The 18,443-nt window shown below is 41.9% G+C and overlaps 1 protein-coding gene across 2 annotated transcripts; it reads right to left on the bottom strand.

Moving 5' to 3' along the window:
- Positions 1–1,889: 1,889 nt before the first annotated feature.
- Positions 1,890–17,392, bottom strand: ADI1 (acireductone dioxygenase 1). Of its 2 annotated transcripts, none has more exons than XM_042445429.1 (4): positions 17,374–17,392; positions 10,857–10,976; positions 4,751–4,930; positions 1,890–2,685 (listed from the first exon to the last, which is right to left on the bottom strand). In XM_042445429.1, the coding sequence occupies exons 2-4, from the start codon at positions 10,905–10,907 to the stop codon at positions 2,563–2,565; spliced, it is 354 nt and encodes a 117-aa protein (XP_042301363.1). In that variant the 5' UTR covers positions 10,908–10,976; positions 17,374–17,392; the 3' UTR covers positions 1,890–2,562. The 2 variants fall into 2 exon arrangements, with proteins under 2 accessions (XP_042301363.1, XP_042301362.1); XM_042445428.1 differs by lacking the exon at positions 17,374–17,392 and adding an exon at positions 16,884–17,096.
- Positions 17,393–18,443: the final 1,051 nt, after the last annotated feature.

Below are 18,443 nucleotides of genomic sequence, written 5' to 3'. Positions count from 1 at the left end.
ACAGCCCTGGGGTCTCTGCTGGGAACTTCTTATACTTGATGCACCACCAGTGACCTAACCTTTCTTGAACTAGCTGGCTAATTAGGTCCAAGGTAAACTCTTTCCTGCAATGAGCAAACAGCACAACAGGCCAGCCAAAGATCCTTGGTCAGACAACACTGCTATCCCCAACATGCGCCTGTCACAGATGTCAATGGAAATAAATCAGTAGTGAAACTAATGAGACGGGAGAGGAGAAGATCTCAACAAGGATCAAATTTGTGAGGCCTCCTACCTGGAAGGTGGATAAAGCAAATATAATACAAGCAGAGAATGGCTGCATTAAGAGACCAATGATCCAATCACCAACATCCTTCTTTGTGCTTAGCACTCTTTAAATCAGCAATGATTTACTTCTCTAAAAGTATACCTCTAAATTGGGCTCCCAGACTTGAATCCTGATCAGGGGAGTAAAATATTGCTGAACTTGAAGTGGGTGGGTGGTCTGCAGTGTGTGATTTGTTGTATGCCTTCAAGTCCACTCCAATTTATGGTAACCCTCAAACTAGCCTCTAATGAGATTTTCTTGTCAAGATTTGTTCAGAGGTGGTTTGCCATTGCCTCTTTGTAAGACTGAGGCGGGTTACAAACCGCCAAAAATACGTATGGAATACGTATTAGGGTTAGGAAGGGGTGGTGCTTCCGCACCCCCCTAACCCTAGTACGTATTCCATACGTACAACATAGCAGTGCCCCTTCCACATGGGGGCCGCCATGTTTACGTATCGGATGCTGTGCGTCCACACGTGTCACGGTGTCTATGACATCGCGAGTCCGCCCCTGGCACCTCGCGACGTCATAGAGGCGCCGCTTAAAGAAGCTCCATTTTGGAGCTTCTTTTTTGCTCCGCAAGGGAGCTGCGCGGTGTGGCTGCGGCAGCTCCCTTACGGAGCAAGCGGCGGCGGCAGACCGCCTCAAAGCGGCGGTCTATAACCCGCCTGAGTTTGATTTGCCTAAGGTTTCCATGAGTTTCCATGGCTGTGTGGGAATTAGAACTCAGGTCTCCCTTAGTTGTCTAACACTCAAACCAATACACCACACTATTTCAGAGCAAGCGTATTGCGCCTTTAACCCAGAAGAATCTACAAGACAAAGTGCTCAAGTTCAAGCGATTCTTTTATCATTTATTAATATTAAAACCTGACATAAAATGCTAATTTTATGGAAGAACTGTAATCTCACCTAGACTCTCTTATCTTAAATATTACAAATACTTGATGTGATCAGAATATTCTGTGTTGTTTTTAAAATAAGATAACAGGAGTTTCAATGATCCTGCTGCTCCTAGTCACCCAAATGGTAGATCACAGAACAGGAGGGACTTCTCTCCAACTCACCACTCTCAAAGGCATATTTGGTGGGAACTCAGGAGAAGGCTTTCTCTGTAGCTGCTCCAGGCTAAAATGAACTAGGGCCGAAACAGATGCCCTGAAGGGGCAGCTTCAGGCTGCTCCAGAGAAAGCTAGATCAGGGCTGCAGCAACCGCATGCCACAACCCTGACCTGGCATTTTGCTGGCTCAAAAAGCTGCAAAATGCTGCTCCTTTTTGAGCCACCAAAAAGATGGCTTTTCAGCTGCCGACGCAGCTTTACAACACTCCTGCAGCATGCAGAGTATAAACGCTGCACTGCTGGAGTGCCACAAAGCTGCTCACCATCTGGTCTGGCGGGTGGCTTCATGGCGGCTTCATGCCAGCTTGGGGGTGTGCATCATCTAAATGACACACTCTCCAATACGACAGGTAGTGAGTTCCTTCAAAATAGGAACACCCAAAAACATGCTGTAGATGTGAACTCCTAAACAGATGATCTCCTCAGAAGGCAACATATTTTTAAAAGATGACAATGACATGAGGAAGTAGCACTGTTTTATTACCTCTACAAAAATAAAATTATAACAGTTATTAACATATCAATGCTTTGGATAAGGCAAGAAATATCCCACCTACTACATATGATACCAGAGGAATTGAGTAGCCATTACTCGGAAAGAGGAAAGGGTTGATATTCTGAGCCAATATTGCAGGCTACAGAAATGACTGTTATTATACCCGATTTACCCAACACTAAAGACTGATAGTAACAATGCAGGGCTCACACAAGGACACCTGTATAACAGGAACTTCCCTCCCTTTTCAGTAGCACTGCATTAAATATGATCATAAGTATTTGAACTTTTTAAAAATTTTGCATGCAATTTTCTTACTGTATTGGAACAATATTTTTACTGCTCTATATGAGTTTGAATGAATAGTCAGTGCAGTGTGGGGATAAATTCTTGAAATGACCATTCGAGCTGAAATATAACCTCAAGACCTGCACACTCCCACTTAAGAACAAATTAATGATAATTATCAACAGTCTGACAATCGATTCAGTAAGAATAGTTGGAAAACCCCTATTTCTCCCATGTTATTGCTGCAGCAAATCAAAAAAGTTCATTAATAGCAGATACTGTTAAGGAAGTCGTCAGCATTTTTGAGAAGTTGTAAGACACTCCAGGTCTCATGGCTTCCCCATCCAGTCATTGCACTGCTTCTGCCAAAAACTTTTGGTACTGTGCTCGAGCAGGAAAGTGATCAGCCGGCCTGTTGTAAGCTGTCCACACAGGTTCTCCAACGAAGAGCCTCATCGCTTTCACATAATTCTGAAGGAAGATGATGTTCACATTTGATATGAAGTAGAAGTGGTGGATCAAGCAACAAAGTATTGAAAGGTGTATAGCTGAAATCTAGCACTGAAGAATAAAGTTACCTTTAACTTTAACACACAGGACTGCTTTGGACACTCAAGCTACTCAATAAACTATGTATGAGTGACAAACTCGAACTCTCCTTTTTTCTCCTCCTGTTTCTTCACCCTCTCACTGATTAGCTATAACTTCCTTCCCACGCACTCTATTCTACAGTTTTCTGTGACATCTAAACCAGCAAACTGGTCAGAATGCTTCTCACAAACAGAATTACACATAGTCTGTCCTTAAACCACAGCTTCCCAGTCTGCACATCAGAGTGCCTTTTAAGTCTATTCTATCCGTGTAAGAAAGAAAATGGATGGAATGGCAAAGTGGTCCTCTCTAAATACTTTGAACTTAAACCCCCATAAACATTGTGGTTGTATGCCTTCAAGTCATTTCCAACTCATGACAACCCTAAGGTGAACCTATCACGGGGGTTTTTTGGCAAGATTTGTTCAGAAGAGGTTTGCCATTGCCTTCCTCTGAGGCTGAGAGCATGTACCTTGCCCATCATCCATCACTCAAACAACTACACCATGCTGGCTCTCACAATCCCCAAAAAGCCAAGCATGACCTCCAGCCAGGGATTGTGGGATGGTATCAATTTGCCTACACTTTAAATAGGTTCTTAACTATTACATCTTATGCTATAAGAATTTGTTAGCCTTTAAGGTACCAAAGCACTCTCTCATACTCTCTCCTCCCACATTCTCAACATAAAGGCATGCACATGTGTATGAGTGGGCACACACAGATACACATACACAGAGTGAAGCACTGTTCAACAAAATGCATTCTAGCAAGATTATAACTCAGTACCCTACATCAGCCAAAATCAATTAACATCCACAATTGATTGTGGGCAAGGGGATAGGGAAATCTCTTCAGCCTGTCTCTAAATATTTACAGTAACCCTCTACAAGTTCATATCCTGCTTTTAAGCCCAAAGTAACATGCTGCTTCTTGCAAACACGTGTGCAAATAATGTTGCTGCTTCTACTGTGAGTTCCCTCTCATCAGGGGCTTATGGTTTTGAGGGATAAAAAAAATCTGTAGCCATCTTAACAAAACAGAAATGCTCTTTTTTTTTTAAAGGACATATTTAGTGGTGCATGGTGAGTTCAACACAACTGAAGGGCTTGGAATCCTTTTACTCCATAAGAGCATGTGGAGGAAAGAGGAGGGGGCAGATTCTCAAGTTCCTTCTTCAGGGAGGTGGCTGGTCAGAGGCCTCAGAGTGACAGACCCACAGTGTGATAAGTGTCCTCAACTTTTTGTACGGCATGCTTTATACCCTTCACAACAAGCCAAACAACAGGACAAGCAGATCAGATCTCCCAAGGCTCCACTGGGTAGTTGCTATGGCAACGCCAATCCCTTACTAAAGATGGATTTTATGACAAGGCCGGAGACACAAGAGCTCCATTTATCTATAAAGGTAGCAGTACAGAGCAGAGAAAGCAGATGTGCTCTAATCCTATCCCTCTCTGAACCTTCAGGAATTGATTTCTAATCCCAGAGAGTTGGGAATAGCAGCTGGGAAGACAGGTGAGTTTTATGTTTGAAACTGGGTTGATATTATGCTTTGATTTCAAACCAGATACACAGCTACCACCAGATAAAGAATGACTTTCCATCAGGAGAACTATAAAACAAAGACTACTAGGGCCATAGGGGGGGGGGGGGGATATTGCTACTATTTGTGTGGCGTGTGTGTGGATGTGGATGTGTGCATACATAACATAGATAAATAGGAGGGACAGAGGGAGATAGTGTGTGTCTCGATCTGTCTGTTACAGACTCAGATGTTTTACAAATCACCTCCCCTTTCCTCAACACTTTTCCACATTTATAATTTAGGGGTTCATACCACAAAGCTATTGGAGTTTGGTTGTTAATATTCAATTCTACATCCACACACAATCCTGTCTCTACAATATGTGGATACTTATGTATAAAAATAGTAATTTCGTACAGATTCATCCAGGGTAAATCGGTGATAGATGCCAGCGGGAAGTGTGATCATGTCTCCCTTTTCCATGGCAATCCGGATCCATTTGTCGTCTTTATCACGAACATCAAAATACCCACTTCCTTCCAGGATGTAGCGAATCTCATCATCCAGGTGTAAGTGCTCTTCATAAAATATTTTTATCTAGAAAAAAGAAGAGGGGAGAGAGAAGGCAGCTTTTCAGTTAGTGACTCTATTACAAGCTGTAAGCACACAGTTCACTGCAAAGATTGCAAAATGTTACCTCAAAAAAACCTGAAGGCCCTGTTGATAATAAAGTACTTAGCATTTATATAGTGTGTTTACAACATCCTAAATATTTCAAATACATTTTCTCAGCAATTTATACTGCAACCCTGCAAATCAGATCTAGAGCTTGGAAAGTAACTTTTTTAAAAGTTCTAGTTATAGTTTCAAGGCCCACAAAAGCAGTTTATTGTTGTTATAGTTGAAAAATACATTAAAATTATTATTCTACTTGTCAAAAGAAAAGAAAATATTTTTAATTGCTGTTTTGAAAACATTTGTAAGCACCTGGTCTATATTTTTTTTTTAAAAATACCACTCTCTCTTGAAATTGCATCCGCAAATAAAATAGATCATGAGGCCCACCAAGCCACAGTTCTTTAACCATATCCTCCTATTGCTAGATGGGGATTACATCCCCAGCATAGTGAACTACTATTGATAATATTGGAGCAATTTCAGCCTTTCATTCAGGCCACGTGTGGACAAGGAATGTAAATCTTATATTTAAGTCATACCTGTATCCTGCCTCTGCAAACAGCACATAAATGTAGGCTGTTGTTCTGTGCTACAGTTATTAAGTGATCTGAAAGTCTGGTAGTTGTAAGATAAAGAGTAGTAAGTAGTTAATCCAGTCCAAATCAGTCACAGGTAATCTAGCAAGATGAAGGGAGGAACAGGAGCAAGATTGTCAGGTGGTTCAGCAGTCAATAACCCAGATAAATGCAGCCAATAAGGAGTAAGACAGAAAGGCCTCAGTTATAGCCAGTCTAAGCTCAAGAGCACACCAACACTGACTGCACTGCTATTCACCAAGATACAATGGCTGCAAGCAACAAAGACACCAGGGAGCAGCTGGGAGATTAATAGGCAGCCGCCTCTGGACATCAGGTGTTTAATATGACAGTGTTTCCTATTTAAGACCCTGGGCTATACAAAGTCTCCCCTTATCTCTTCTGCAACCTTCAAAGGAAGGAGGTACTTCCTTGGCATCTGTCATGTCTTGCTGGGGAGTGGACCCCTCAAGTGTTTCAGTCCCCATCTCCTTGGACTGGGAGAAGCCAGTGTTAATAGTAGCCATAAAACCCTGGCAATCTGACTGTTCTTGTCAGACTCTTCAGATTTCAGAAAGCGAGTTAAGATGACACTTGCATTTTGGGGGGTTGTTTTTGTTATGTTTTTTGGTCACTGCTCTGCCAGCCTTAGGTAAGCTAATAAACATTCTGGCAGGGTAGCAGTTTGTGGGGCATCATCATCTTTTTTTTATTTCTTTATATCCTATCTTCTTCTCAGCCCCAGGACTCAAAGTGTCTTACAAAAATTAACAGTACACATCATGTGCAAGTTAAAATATAAATTAAGCTATCAACAGTAGTAAAAGCAATTACAAGAATGTCTATCAAAAAGGGAAAACAACAACAAATATAGACAAAATGTGTCTGCTGTGTGCCTTCAGGTTGTTTCTAATTTATGCTGACCCTAAGGTGACCCTATCACGGGGTTTTCTTGACAAGATTTGTTCAGAGGCAGTTTGCCATTGTCTTCTTCTGAGGCTGAGAGCATGCGACTTCCCCAAGGTCTCCAGTGGGTTTTATAGCTGAGCAGAATCAAAATAGCACATTATTAAAGCACCTTTGCCCACAAGCTATCAGTCCTCAAACACCTGCCAAAACAAAGAATTCATCTGCCTAGAAAAGAGTAACAGGGAGAGTATATGTCTCTAGTCTTCCTAGGTAAGGAGTCCCAGACACTGGAAAAGTCTGCCATTCAGAAGGCCCTCTTCCATGTTCCCACCAAATATACCTGTGAAGAAGTTGGGAAAGAGAAAACGGTCTTCTTTTTACAAGGCCACCCAAGGTCTTGGGTGCGGGGGGGGGGGGGGTGGGGGGAGGGGGCCAAAGGAAAGAGTAGAAGGGACTGGATGGGTTCATTCTTTGAACTCCCTAAACTTCTGTCAGGATTCAATCCAATTTATTATTTTCAATCCCAAAAGAGACTCTAACCTGTCTCAGTCCCCATTACCTATTTATTACAATTCATTTATTTATAATGAGCATTTAATAGTCCAAAGGGTTTCAAAACAACTTTCCACAAAAACAACCTAATGATAAAATTAAAATTTAAAAGCAGGAGCCATAAAACAAATACCACATCCAACTAAAATAAATCTAAAAGATAGCACTACTAGACATGGCCAAATAAAAAGGGTTTCACTTTGTGCTGAGAAAACACTAGGGGTGAAAAATTAAAAATATGAGCCATGTCCAAATCACAGAGGAGAACAAGAGTCAAGAAAATTTGATGGGCAAGGGTAATCCTCACTGGAATCAAACAATCTATGTCTGACACATGATGTTCAGACCTCCCAGAAGCAACGAACTTTGCCTCTGTTGTAACTACCATTCAGGGGGGAAGAATGGCCTAGAACAGGCTTTAAAATGTCTCCTAATGGACTGCTCTTTGTTTAACCCAGGGATGCTGGACTACTGTTCCCATCACCACTAGTTAGATTAGCCAAAGGCAAAGAGGTTAAAGGAATTGCAGTCCAACAAGATGGCCACACATTCCCAGTTCTGGGCACCACAATTCAAAAAGGACATTGAGAAACCAGAGCGTGTCCAAAGGAGGGCGACTAAAATGGTGAAGGGTCTGGAAACCATGCCCTATGAAGAAAGACTTGGGGAGCTGGGGATGTTTAGTCTGGAGAAGAGAAGGTTAAGAGGTAATATGATAGCCCTGTTTAAATATTAGAACAGGACCCGGAACAATGGATGCAAGCTACAGGAAAAGAGATTCCACCTGAACATTAGGAGGAACTTCCTGACAGTAAGGGCTGTTCGACAGTGGAATGCACTCCCTCGGAGGGTGATAGAGTCTCCTTCCTTGGAGGTCTTTAAACAGAGGCTGGATGGCCATCTGTCAGGGATGCTTTGATTTGGATTTCCTGCATGGCAGGGGGTTGGACTGGATGGCCCTTGTGGTCTCTTCCAACTCTATGATTCGATGATTCGATGATTCTATGATTCTATGATTCTATGTCATATTGAGGAGGGAGCAAGCTTGCTTTCTGCTGCTCCAGAGAATAGGACCCGGAGCAATGGATGCAAGCTATAGGAAAAGAGATTCCACTTCAACATTAGGAGGAACTTCCTGACAGTAAGGGCTGTTCGCCAGTGGAACTCTCTTCCTCAGAATGTAGTGGAGTCTCCTTCCTTGGAGGTCTTTAAACAGAGGCTGGATGGCCATCTGTCAATGAGGATGCTTTGATTTAGATTTCCTGCGTGGCAGGGGGTTGGACTGGATAGCCCTTGTGGTCTCTTTCAACTCTATGATTCGATGATTCTTATTCCTGATAAAAACAAATCTTCACTAGCAGCATAAATTACAGTAGAGACAGCTAAAGCTGCTATCAGCATACAAATAGAGGGTTGGAACATGCAGCTCTCTGGACATAGTTGGACTGCAATGCCAAGCAGCCTTAGCCAGCACAGTGGTGAGAAGTATTGGGAATTGCAACATCTGTATGACTCCGACCCCTGCAATAAAGGGAACTCAGACTTCTCTGTGGCCTCCTGCGACAACCCACAAAATTTTGATAGGGGAACTGTGGGCTGTTTCAAGGGGCTTATTAAATGCTTCTGGTAGAGGAGCACATTTCTGAGTTTCCTGAGGCATGGCTGCTTTTGACTCATCGGATTAGGAGGAAGCAGCATTTGTTATTCAGCTTTTTCCCCAGCTTAGCATACTGGTTTCTAACTTTGGGCCCTAATATGTTGTTGGACTACAACTCCTGGAATGCCCAAGGAATCGCCATTTCGATAATTAGTATCAGAATATTCAAAACAGGGCAAAAACAACATCCATAAGAGATCATTTTAGATGAGCTACGTAGGTGTTTATGGGAACTCCCTGAAGAGAGATAGCTCTCCTTTTAGGCAGGGTAAAGCAGTTGCCTCAGACAGCTGGTTTATGCTATTATGTAAGGACAGCAAACTGTTACCTATTTAAAGTATTAACATTGTTTTGCTGCTCTCAGGCAGTCACGTATGGGAATTTGCTGGCTAAGGTGCCAAAATAGTTTGACCACTCTTGTGCACTATCCAAGTAAAGGTAGGTGGAGGGGCTTTACTTGATGTTTTCCCCCAGATTAAAAAAAATGTCTTAGACCAGACCTGTCCCTCGGACAAAACCCCCCAAATTATTGAAATTTATGAGGAAGAGAAGGAAGAAGATCATTATTTACTTTTGCCTCTCCTTCACCATAAGAACACTGTTCTTAGGTGTTGTTCTTTCTTTCTGGGGACATCTATCCTTTGAATGATCTGCCACCTCAGATCTACTTTAGTGTGCAGCTATTTCCATCAGGTGTTCCAATCCACATAAGAAATTCTGGTTATACCTTGTACCCTGACAAAAATCAGGCTTCAAAGTTGAGCAATCTCTGCCCTTGTTTCCCTCACGGCACCCTGGGAAACCCGGTCATTCAGGCATCCAGTCTAAATCAATAATGAGCTGGGCAAAGGCCAGTTATCTGAAATTCAACAAGACTTGGCTGCTCTTAATGGGTGGAGGGTGACTTTAAAGCTCTTTTAGGAGCAAACAGGATAGAACTAAAATCTTGCTTGGCTTGGACATCAATACTAGTATGCCTAAATTCCCTAAAAGCACTAGATCCTGTCTCAGAAGTTAGGCAGGGTCAACCCTGGTTAGTACTTGGATAGGAGACCATCAACTGTAGGCTATATTGCAGAGGAAAGAACTGGAAAAACTACCTCTGACAATTCCTTGCCTAAGAAAATCCTATGAAGTCAGCAAGTGACTTAAAGGCACCTCCAGATACAGTTGGTGCAATTCACAACTGATGCAGTGTTATCCAGACAGCCAAGGTTCAATTGCAATCTAGGCTGTTGCATTTTGCACTAACATTTTTAGGTCGTCTTCAGGAGAAAGCCCACACACCATGCATTACCATACTCTTAAGCAGGATGTTACGAAAGCATGGGTAACCATAGCCAGTCTAGCTCCATCTGGAGTCATGGGAGTTGTACCTAGTGCACTTGCTGTAGCTAATTCGGCCACTAAGATAGGGATAGATCTAGCAGCAGGCTCAGTCTGTGAACCTGTTTTTGGAGAAAGGCAGTTTTGCCCAGAAGTACTAAACCCCAACTCCTACAAACCATTTAATTTTTAAATTAAAATTTATTAATAAATTCTACAACAAAACATGACAACAAACAGTACACCAAAACAACAATAAATACGGGCAATAACCCAGATAAGGCCCTGAAAATTATAGATAAAAGGTGTATTCAGGTACCATTTAATAAAGTGTCTTGTTCAGACTGTGTTTCAGCTTATTGGACCTCATCTACCCTATTACCGACTTTAGTCCCCATCTAGCACCCCTAGCACCTCACCTGAATCTGGTGATAAGAAGTAAAGCCCGGGCTTTTCTTGGTAGTATTACGTATTCAACTTCAATACAAAAGGCAAAAACTAAACAGATGCAATTTACCCCATGCCAGATGTGACAGTTTGCATGCCAGGATGCACTTGCAAATTTGGCAGCTGTTAAAAGATAGAGGAGCCCTCTAAGAAAAATAAAAGGCAGCAAGCAAAGGAAAACCACAAGAAAATCATGCCCCTTTCTGTAATAAAAGAAAATCAAAAATGCCCCTCTGAAGATTTAATTGAATTTAATTCTTAGAGGGGGAGAAATCTTTTGCTCAAACAGCTTGAAACTTTTAAAACTGGAACACACTCTAGTGGTGAATTCTAGCATTTACAACCATTCCAAGTATCAAACAAAGACAAGAGTTGTTACCTTCTCTTCATAATTTGGCATCTTATCTTTATGTATCGTTATTATATCCATCCAATTGTAGTTCTTCTCCTTCCGAATCTTTGCCAGCTGTGGATCATTCTCATAGTTGTCAGCATCCAACTACAAAAGAAAGGAAAGATGTTTTTTTTTTCTGATTAACTATTCAAAATGAAACAGTCATTTCCAAAACAAGTCTTGTGTATAAAACGTGTAATGATTCTATAGAGCCACTTGATTGTATTCCCACTATAAGGTGGCAAAAGAAGTCTACAACATTATGTCCCTCCTGAGCATGATTTAGCAGTTACAATCTAGGTCCAAGCCTTTTCAGGCCTTGCTCAAAGAGCCAGTACTCCAAATAATAATTCTTCACACTTCTGTACCACTTGTTCATTTTCAAAGCATTTCACACAGAACTCTCAAATACTTTCACCCCTGAAGATCAAGAGTGTCTTTCAGAATGAAGCAAGTGGTATTTTTAGTCCAAATGAAATTTCAGAACTTAAAGAGAAGGCAGAAGAAAATGTTGGATGAGTGAAATGGTGTTGTGTGTGTTCTACATTTTTATCTTTTTTGCTATATCTTTTAAATGATTTTATATTGTTTTTTATACTGGGTGTTTCTATGGGATATCTAATCTAATTGGTTTTTAATTTTTTTTTGTGCATAATCCTGTTTTTAGTTTTCACTTGTTTTAATCTTGTTGAAAATTGCCTTGGTTTTCCTGTCAAGAGAAAGGTGGGATTCCTACAAAGGTCCTGTCACAACTCCTTTTCGTGCCATGCCTCGCTGGCAAGAGGGGACTGGACGCGTCATCATACAGCACCCTGTTCTCCAGTGCCTCCAAACTTCTTAAACTGGTGTGGATGCCTGGTATCTAAAGGCCTGGGGGGCATTTACAGCCATTGCAATAGTACCACAACTGTAAATGTGCATTACAATATTTGCAATGTTGGGAATATTGAACAGGACGCTTTTTCAGGGAGGGAGAAGGGTATTTCAGAAAAATTGCAATATAAGCAATATTTACTTTCATAGCAAACCTAAACTTATTTTACAGTTTTAGCAATATAAAATGCTTCATTCATGACTTCATGTATATGATTGTATTTGGCATTTATTTACAACATTCTGTGTATGACATTTTGCAATCCTAACTCAAGGATGCACAGGGGTTAGGATTAGGTACAAGCCCCTTCTGCGAGTACATATCTGGTGTAGACTATATGCCAGCAGAACTGCTATGTTGGCTACCATTTGCTATCAGAAGAGACAAAAAGGGAGAAGGGAATGCAGAAGCTGAGAGAGGAGTTGCATTATGCCATATTACAACCTCCTTTAGCCCAAGCACACAGCTACTACACTGGCACAAAGTTAGAGCAGGGAAAAGGTAATCCTAATAGCAATAGCAATATAGCAATAGCAAGTACTTTTCTATACCACTTATCAGCGAACTAAGTACTCTCTAAGCGGTTTACAATCTGTAAACCAATTGCCCCCAACAAGCTGGGTCCCCATTTTACCAACCTAAGAAAGGATGGGAGGCTGAGTCAGCCTTGGAGCCCCTGGGATCAAACTCACAACCTTGTGGCTTCAAGTACTGGCATTTAACCAACACGCTCCTGCCTGCCTATCACAATCTGCCACCAGTTTCTTGCCTTTTATAGTAATAAATTCCTTACATGGTCAGGGCCCGCAGAGGGTTCAGGACTCTCTGCCCATAGGTAAGTACCAGGATGGTTGCAGGTTAGTACCCTCACATTATGAGTAAAAATTTTGTCTCAGAAACCAAATTACAGTGGGCTCTTGGTATTCGCTGGGGTGTGTGCGTGTGTGTGTGTATTGGAATTTATATATTTTTGGCAGATTTTCAAGCTGTGGTTAAAGAATCCATGGATATGGAGGGCTGACTGTACTCTTTCAGTAAGTGAAAGGTTGAAATCCTATTCTGGCGTTATAATTGTGTTATTATTATTATTATTAACCTTTATTTATGAAGCGCTGTAAATTTACACAGCGCTGTACATGCAATCTTTTTAGTTAGATGGTTCCCTGCCCTACATCTAATAAGACAGGACACAGAAGGCGAAGGGAGTGGTGGAGGGAAAGGGTAAGAGGTCTAGCAGTTCCTCTCTACCTCGAGGCCTGGACAGGCAGATGGACTGGAGGGAGGGCTTGCTTCAAAATGGAGGTTAATTTTCACCAGGAAAATACATACTCTCAAGTAGGATAATGCATATACAGTACATAGCAATACGGAAATGGTTTGATAAACTGGCACCAAAAGAACATCAAATATGCAATGCCTGGGAAGGCTTCTCTGAACAGGATGGTTTTCAACTCCGTTTTGAAGCTGGTTAAAGAAGTGATGGCTCTTGCTTGTGGGGGAAGAAGGTTCCAGGAGTGAGGGGCAGCACTTGTGCTATGCTCCCCTTGTGCTGAATTACAATACTGTACAATTAAACCAAAGCACAACCAAATACATATGTGTGCCCATGCACAATGCATATTTCTGCACAATATGCATCTATGCATAAGAGAACAAGATGAACAAACACACTTCCACAACCCTTGGACTGAACATGGATGTTCTGCATTGGACAAAAATGTTTAACACATGTATGCATAAAATACCAATAGTACAACAGCCCAAATACTTCAGAGTTGGGTTTTTTCTACTGTTCCTGAAGTTCTCAGTTTTTTTGGGGGGGGGGGTTACCCCTGGAGAAAGGCTGGATCTTTTAAGAAAGAAAGTATTTTTCTAGGGTTTTCATTTGTAGGATTTCACATTTCTAGTCAAAATTGCTCACTTGAGAGGAACTGGCAACAATAGCCCATATTTACAAGATCACTTTGATCCTTCAGATGAGGGTTATGATCAAAGAGGATTTTCAGAGTAAACAGAGGTTTTTTTCCAGAGAAAAGAACTGTACAAAAAGAGCCCTGCACTCTTTTAGACAGTTTTCTTTCCAAGATCTCCTCCCCCCCCCCCAAATGTGCCATCTTTGGCAGGACAGTTTCCCAAGACGGGAGAAAGTCAGTTTTGCTAAGGAAAGCAGCAGGAAGGAGCAGGATTAAATTTAAATACTGGTAAAAATTAAGAGCTCTTCTTTTATTATTTTATAGATGTACTCAGCTGTCCAGTTCTAGGTTGATTATATTTGCTCTATACTTGCAACGGTTCTACCTCAAAGGAAGCTGTGCCCAGCTCATTTTGCACCCATGTTCTAACTGTAAATAGCACTGAGATGCCAAATGTTCCTTGGCAGCAGCACACCAATATACTTAAAAGGCAACCATTCTCCTCCAAGAAAGACTCCCCAAAACAAATAACATGTCCTCCAAGAAGACCTAGCTGGTCTGCCTCCACACACACCACTTGATAAAATTCAAAGATATAGCCGTGTTAGTTTGCAGAATCATTATGTAGAGATCTTGTAACCCCTTTGAGACTAACTGAAAGAAAGAAGTTGGCAGCATGAGCTTTCATAGACCTAAGTCTACTTCCAAATGCATTTGAAGAAGTAGACTTAAGTCTACAAAAGCTTTCTTTAGTTAGTCTCAAAGTTGCTACAAGATATATCTACATACCCCTCAATAAATCATTTTATAGTGAAAATTATAGTGAATGATAATGGAATTATAGTACAATTATTTTATAGCACAGGAAGACAAAATGTATCTTTTTGTACCTCCATTGAGAAGTTTGCTTGTAGGAGAGTCAGCATGCCATAATGCTTTAAGCACTTATGACTCTAGAGAGCAGAGTTCGACTGTTTGCACAGCCATGAAACACACTGGGTGACCTTGGGGAAGTCACAGTCTCTCAGTCTCTGAGGAAGGCACTGGCAAACCTTCTCTGAACAAATCTTGCCAAGAAAACCCCAATATAGCCTTAGGCCATAAGGCAGAAATTACTTGAAGGACACAACAACAGCAATGACAAGTTTACTTCTGCCTCCAAAGACATGAAAGGAAGGGCTGAGCTGAGGTTCAACTGCTTAACTTCAAAAAGAAACACAGTCACTTTACACTCGATACATATCCATACCAAAATATATACAGTTGGCCCTCCACTTTTGCAGATTTAACTTTTGCAGACTTGGTTATTTGTGGTTTTGATTAACATGTCCTCTCTAGGAATTTCTAAGCCCTCCAGCGCAACTCTGCCAGAAGCTGACCATAGTGTTGTGCTGGAGAACCTACAAGTTCCTGGTGAAAACACTTTCCTGGGCATTTGCAGGTCCTCCAGCATAATTTTATGATCAACCTGTGGCAGATGTTGACCACAGAGTTGCACTGGAGGACCTGGAGGTTCCTAGAGAGGTGTCCTCTCAGGTAAAAAGAACAGTGGGTTTTTATTTGCGGTTTTTCCACATTCACCCCTAACCCCAGCGAATGTGGAGGGACCACTGTACTATAAAGATGTAAAAGGTTTTACCAAGCACATGATAGCTGGTCACTCTGCTAAAGCTAAGCAGAAATAGAAACAAAGGCAGTCAGTGTAACTCTAGCACACTGAACAAAACACGCATGAGTCCAAAGAGAAGGAATTCTGGCATTCGATGGAATCCTGGAATCAATGGTCAGCATATAGATTTCTATGCAGTCATAGCTTTTTGGTATTTACAACTCTTTCCAGAGCTTGGAAAGTAACCTTTAAAAGTATAGAACTGCTGTCACAGTTGTAATTTTGTAAAAGTTATTCCATTCATTTCTCTAGAACTAGGACCATTTTTAAAACAAACAAAAAAAAATTAAATGACATGGTATAAATCCCAGGCCTGTGTTTCAAAGCACACACATTTCCATCCAATTTCATAGTTGCTGCAATACTCACAATAGTGTGGCAGCATCAGTGTTTGAGATGTGTGATATTTTTCCTCCAATATTTCGTGAGTCTGAACACCTCACAGCTATAAAAGTAACTAAAACAATTATGCTGGAAATAGTATGAAGCTACAGCTCACTAATTACAAAAGTGATGTGATGTTGCGATGCATGTGTGTTGTGTGCCTTCAAATTGTTTCCCACTTACGGCAACCCTAAGACAAACCTATCATGGGGTTTCTTGGCACGTTTCTTCAGAGGAGGTTTGGCATTGCCAGCCTCTGAGGCTGAGAGAGTGTGACTTGCCAAAGGTCGCCCAGTGGGTTTCCATGGCCAAGCAGGAATTCAAACCCTGTTCTCCAGAGTCATAGTCCAACACTTGAAGCATTACGTCCCTGATGTTGTGAAACCCCCAGGAAAAGAAATTAATTACAGGTAACTATTTCTTATAACTACTTCCAAGCTCTAGCCTTACATAACTAGGGGCAACATATCCTATATTAGACAAAGCAGCCTTTACTTCAGCGTATCTAAGATCTGTTTGTGTTTACCTGTCACAAGGCTCTGTCATTTTGGATACTACATAGGGCTAATGTCCCAACACTATCACTAACATTATTATTAAAATTAATAATAATAATAATAATTATTATTATTATTATTATTATTATTATTATTATTATTATTATTAGAGATGATAATTGATCAGTGTGGGACCAAGGTGGTCTTGTCGGTGGGCTATAAATGCATTTAACTTTGCATCTACATGGTAAAAACAGTGCAGTTTGACACCACTTTAGCTGTCATGGCTCCATCCTACAGAATCGTGGGGTTTGTAGTTTGGTGAGGCTCCAGCACTCTTTGGCAGAGAAGGCTAAAGACCTTGTAAAACTACAAATCCCAGGACTCCATAGGTGGTGTCAAACTGCATCCAAAACACACTGCAAGAAATAATAATAATAATAACAATAATAATCCACTTTGAGATTGCTTTAACTTGCCCTGGCTCAATGTTGGGTCGCTTTGTGAGACATTGAGCCTTCTCTAGTCAGAGAGAGCTCTGTTGCCACGACAAACTACAGTTCCCAGGATCCCCCAGCAGCACTAGCACTGAGCCAGGGCAGTTAAAGCAGTCTCAAAATGGGTGGCTATTTCTCCATCCAGGCCTCCCTCTCTCCCTCCTCCTCCTCCGCCTACTTTCCAATAGAAGACGCCGAGGCTGCGGAGGAGCTCCAGGCTGGCGGGCTGGTTGGGCTCCTGGCGGTGTGGCTGCCTCTGGTCCCCCGCCTCAGGGCCCTCTTCCTCCTCCTCCGCCATGAACCACGCTTCCACCATCTTGGGCCTAGCCTCTCTTCGCAGCCCTGGCGTCGTCGTTCTTTTCAGGCCTAAGCGCAGAGAGAGCGCCGCCCCTTGCCTTGCCTTGCCTTGCTTTGCCCGCCTTCCCAGCCTCGGACTGCACCCATACTGGAGAAATAACCCACATTGGCACCGCTTCAGCTCTTTGCCTGTCTCTTTGCTATGGAATTCTGGGAGTTGGAGTTTGTTGAGGGCCCAGAGCTCTGCGCCCCCAACAAACTCCAACTCCCAGAATTCCATAGCAAAGAGACAGGCAAAGAGCTAAAGCGCTCCAGTGTGTGAAACGAACTACAGATCCCAGGATTCCATAGCATTGAGCCATGGCAGTTACCTTTGGAACTTTCCCGCCCTTTTTGGGGAGAGAAAGGCGAAAAGGTCGCCTGAGGAAGAAGAAAGCGGGAGGGGAGGGGAACTAGTGCCAGGAGGAGGCTGGTGAATAGTTTTCTGTGGGAATCTCATCCATTAATCAGTGTGGAGACTGCAGTCAAGGCATCAGAGGGAGACTAAGGGGGGAATCTGCACTGTAGAAATAAATAATAACTAAATTAATTAGATAAAAGACATAATTATGAGGATGATGATAATAATCATTATTATAATTATTTCTACAGTGCAAATGCACTGCATGGCTCCACCTTTGACTAATAAATGACCTTTCCACAGAAAAACATAATAAATCCCAGCCTCCTCCTTCCTCTTTCTATAATAAAGACATTCATTATTATTATTATCACTAGTATTATTATTCTAAAGTGTAGATGCACCTTTAGTGCCTCCATCTGATGGAATTGACCTGCAGTCCCACCATCTATAGTGTATTATTATTATATTATTATATATTATCAGAGTGTAATGCAAACTGAGGTCCAAAGCCCATTGGCAGAAATAATACAGTTTTTAGATGCCTTTAACTGCCATTGGCTAAATGCGAGGAAATTTCTAAGAAACATCTGGCCTATCTGTCAGAGAGCTCTAGTGCCACAGTAAACTACAATTCCCAAGATTCCCTAGCACTGAGGCAGGGCAGTTAAAACGTGGGTCCAAACTAGATTGTTTCTGCAGTCTCTTTTGGACCTTAGCCTCCAATTTCTTGACTGTAGTCCTGTAGCATTCCCGCGCAAGCCCCGGGTTGCGACCCCCTCCCAGGAGACAAATGCTCATCAAGACTAGATGTGGCAGTTCTGCTGGCACACACCACGGGACTGTGACCCTCTCTCAAGATAACAATGCTTATCCATAATGATGATGAGCCCATGTTGATTCGGCTGGCTTGAGCTGGTCTCCATATCCTGCTTCCTTGCCTTCAAGAGCACGCACCAAGCATGCACTGATCAACGCCCCTGTCATGCCAGTCAGAGACCTAGGAAGCAAGGCTTAACCAATGATTGTAAGGAAAAACAA

Source organism: Sceloporus undulatus, chromosome 1 (assembly GCF_019175285.1).
Source record: "Sceloporus undulatus isolate JIND9_A2432 ecotype Alabama chromosome 1, SceUnd_v1.1, whole genome shotgun sequence".
Taxonomy (NCBI): domain Eukaryota; kingdom Metazoa; phylum Chordata; class Lepidosauria; order Squamata; family Phrynosomatidae; genus Sceloporus; species Sceloporus undulatus.
Note: the sequence above shows the minus strand (reverse complement) of the source record. Positions and strands in the feature narration are given on the sequence as shown.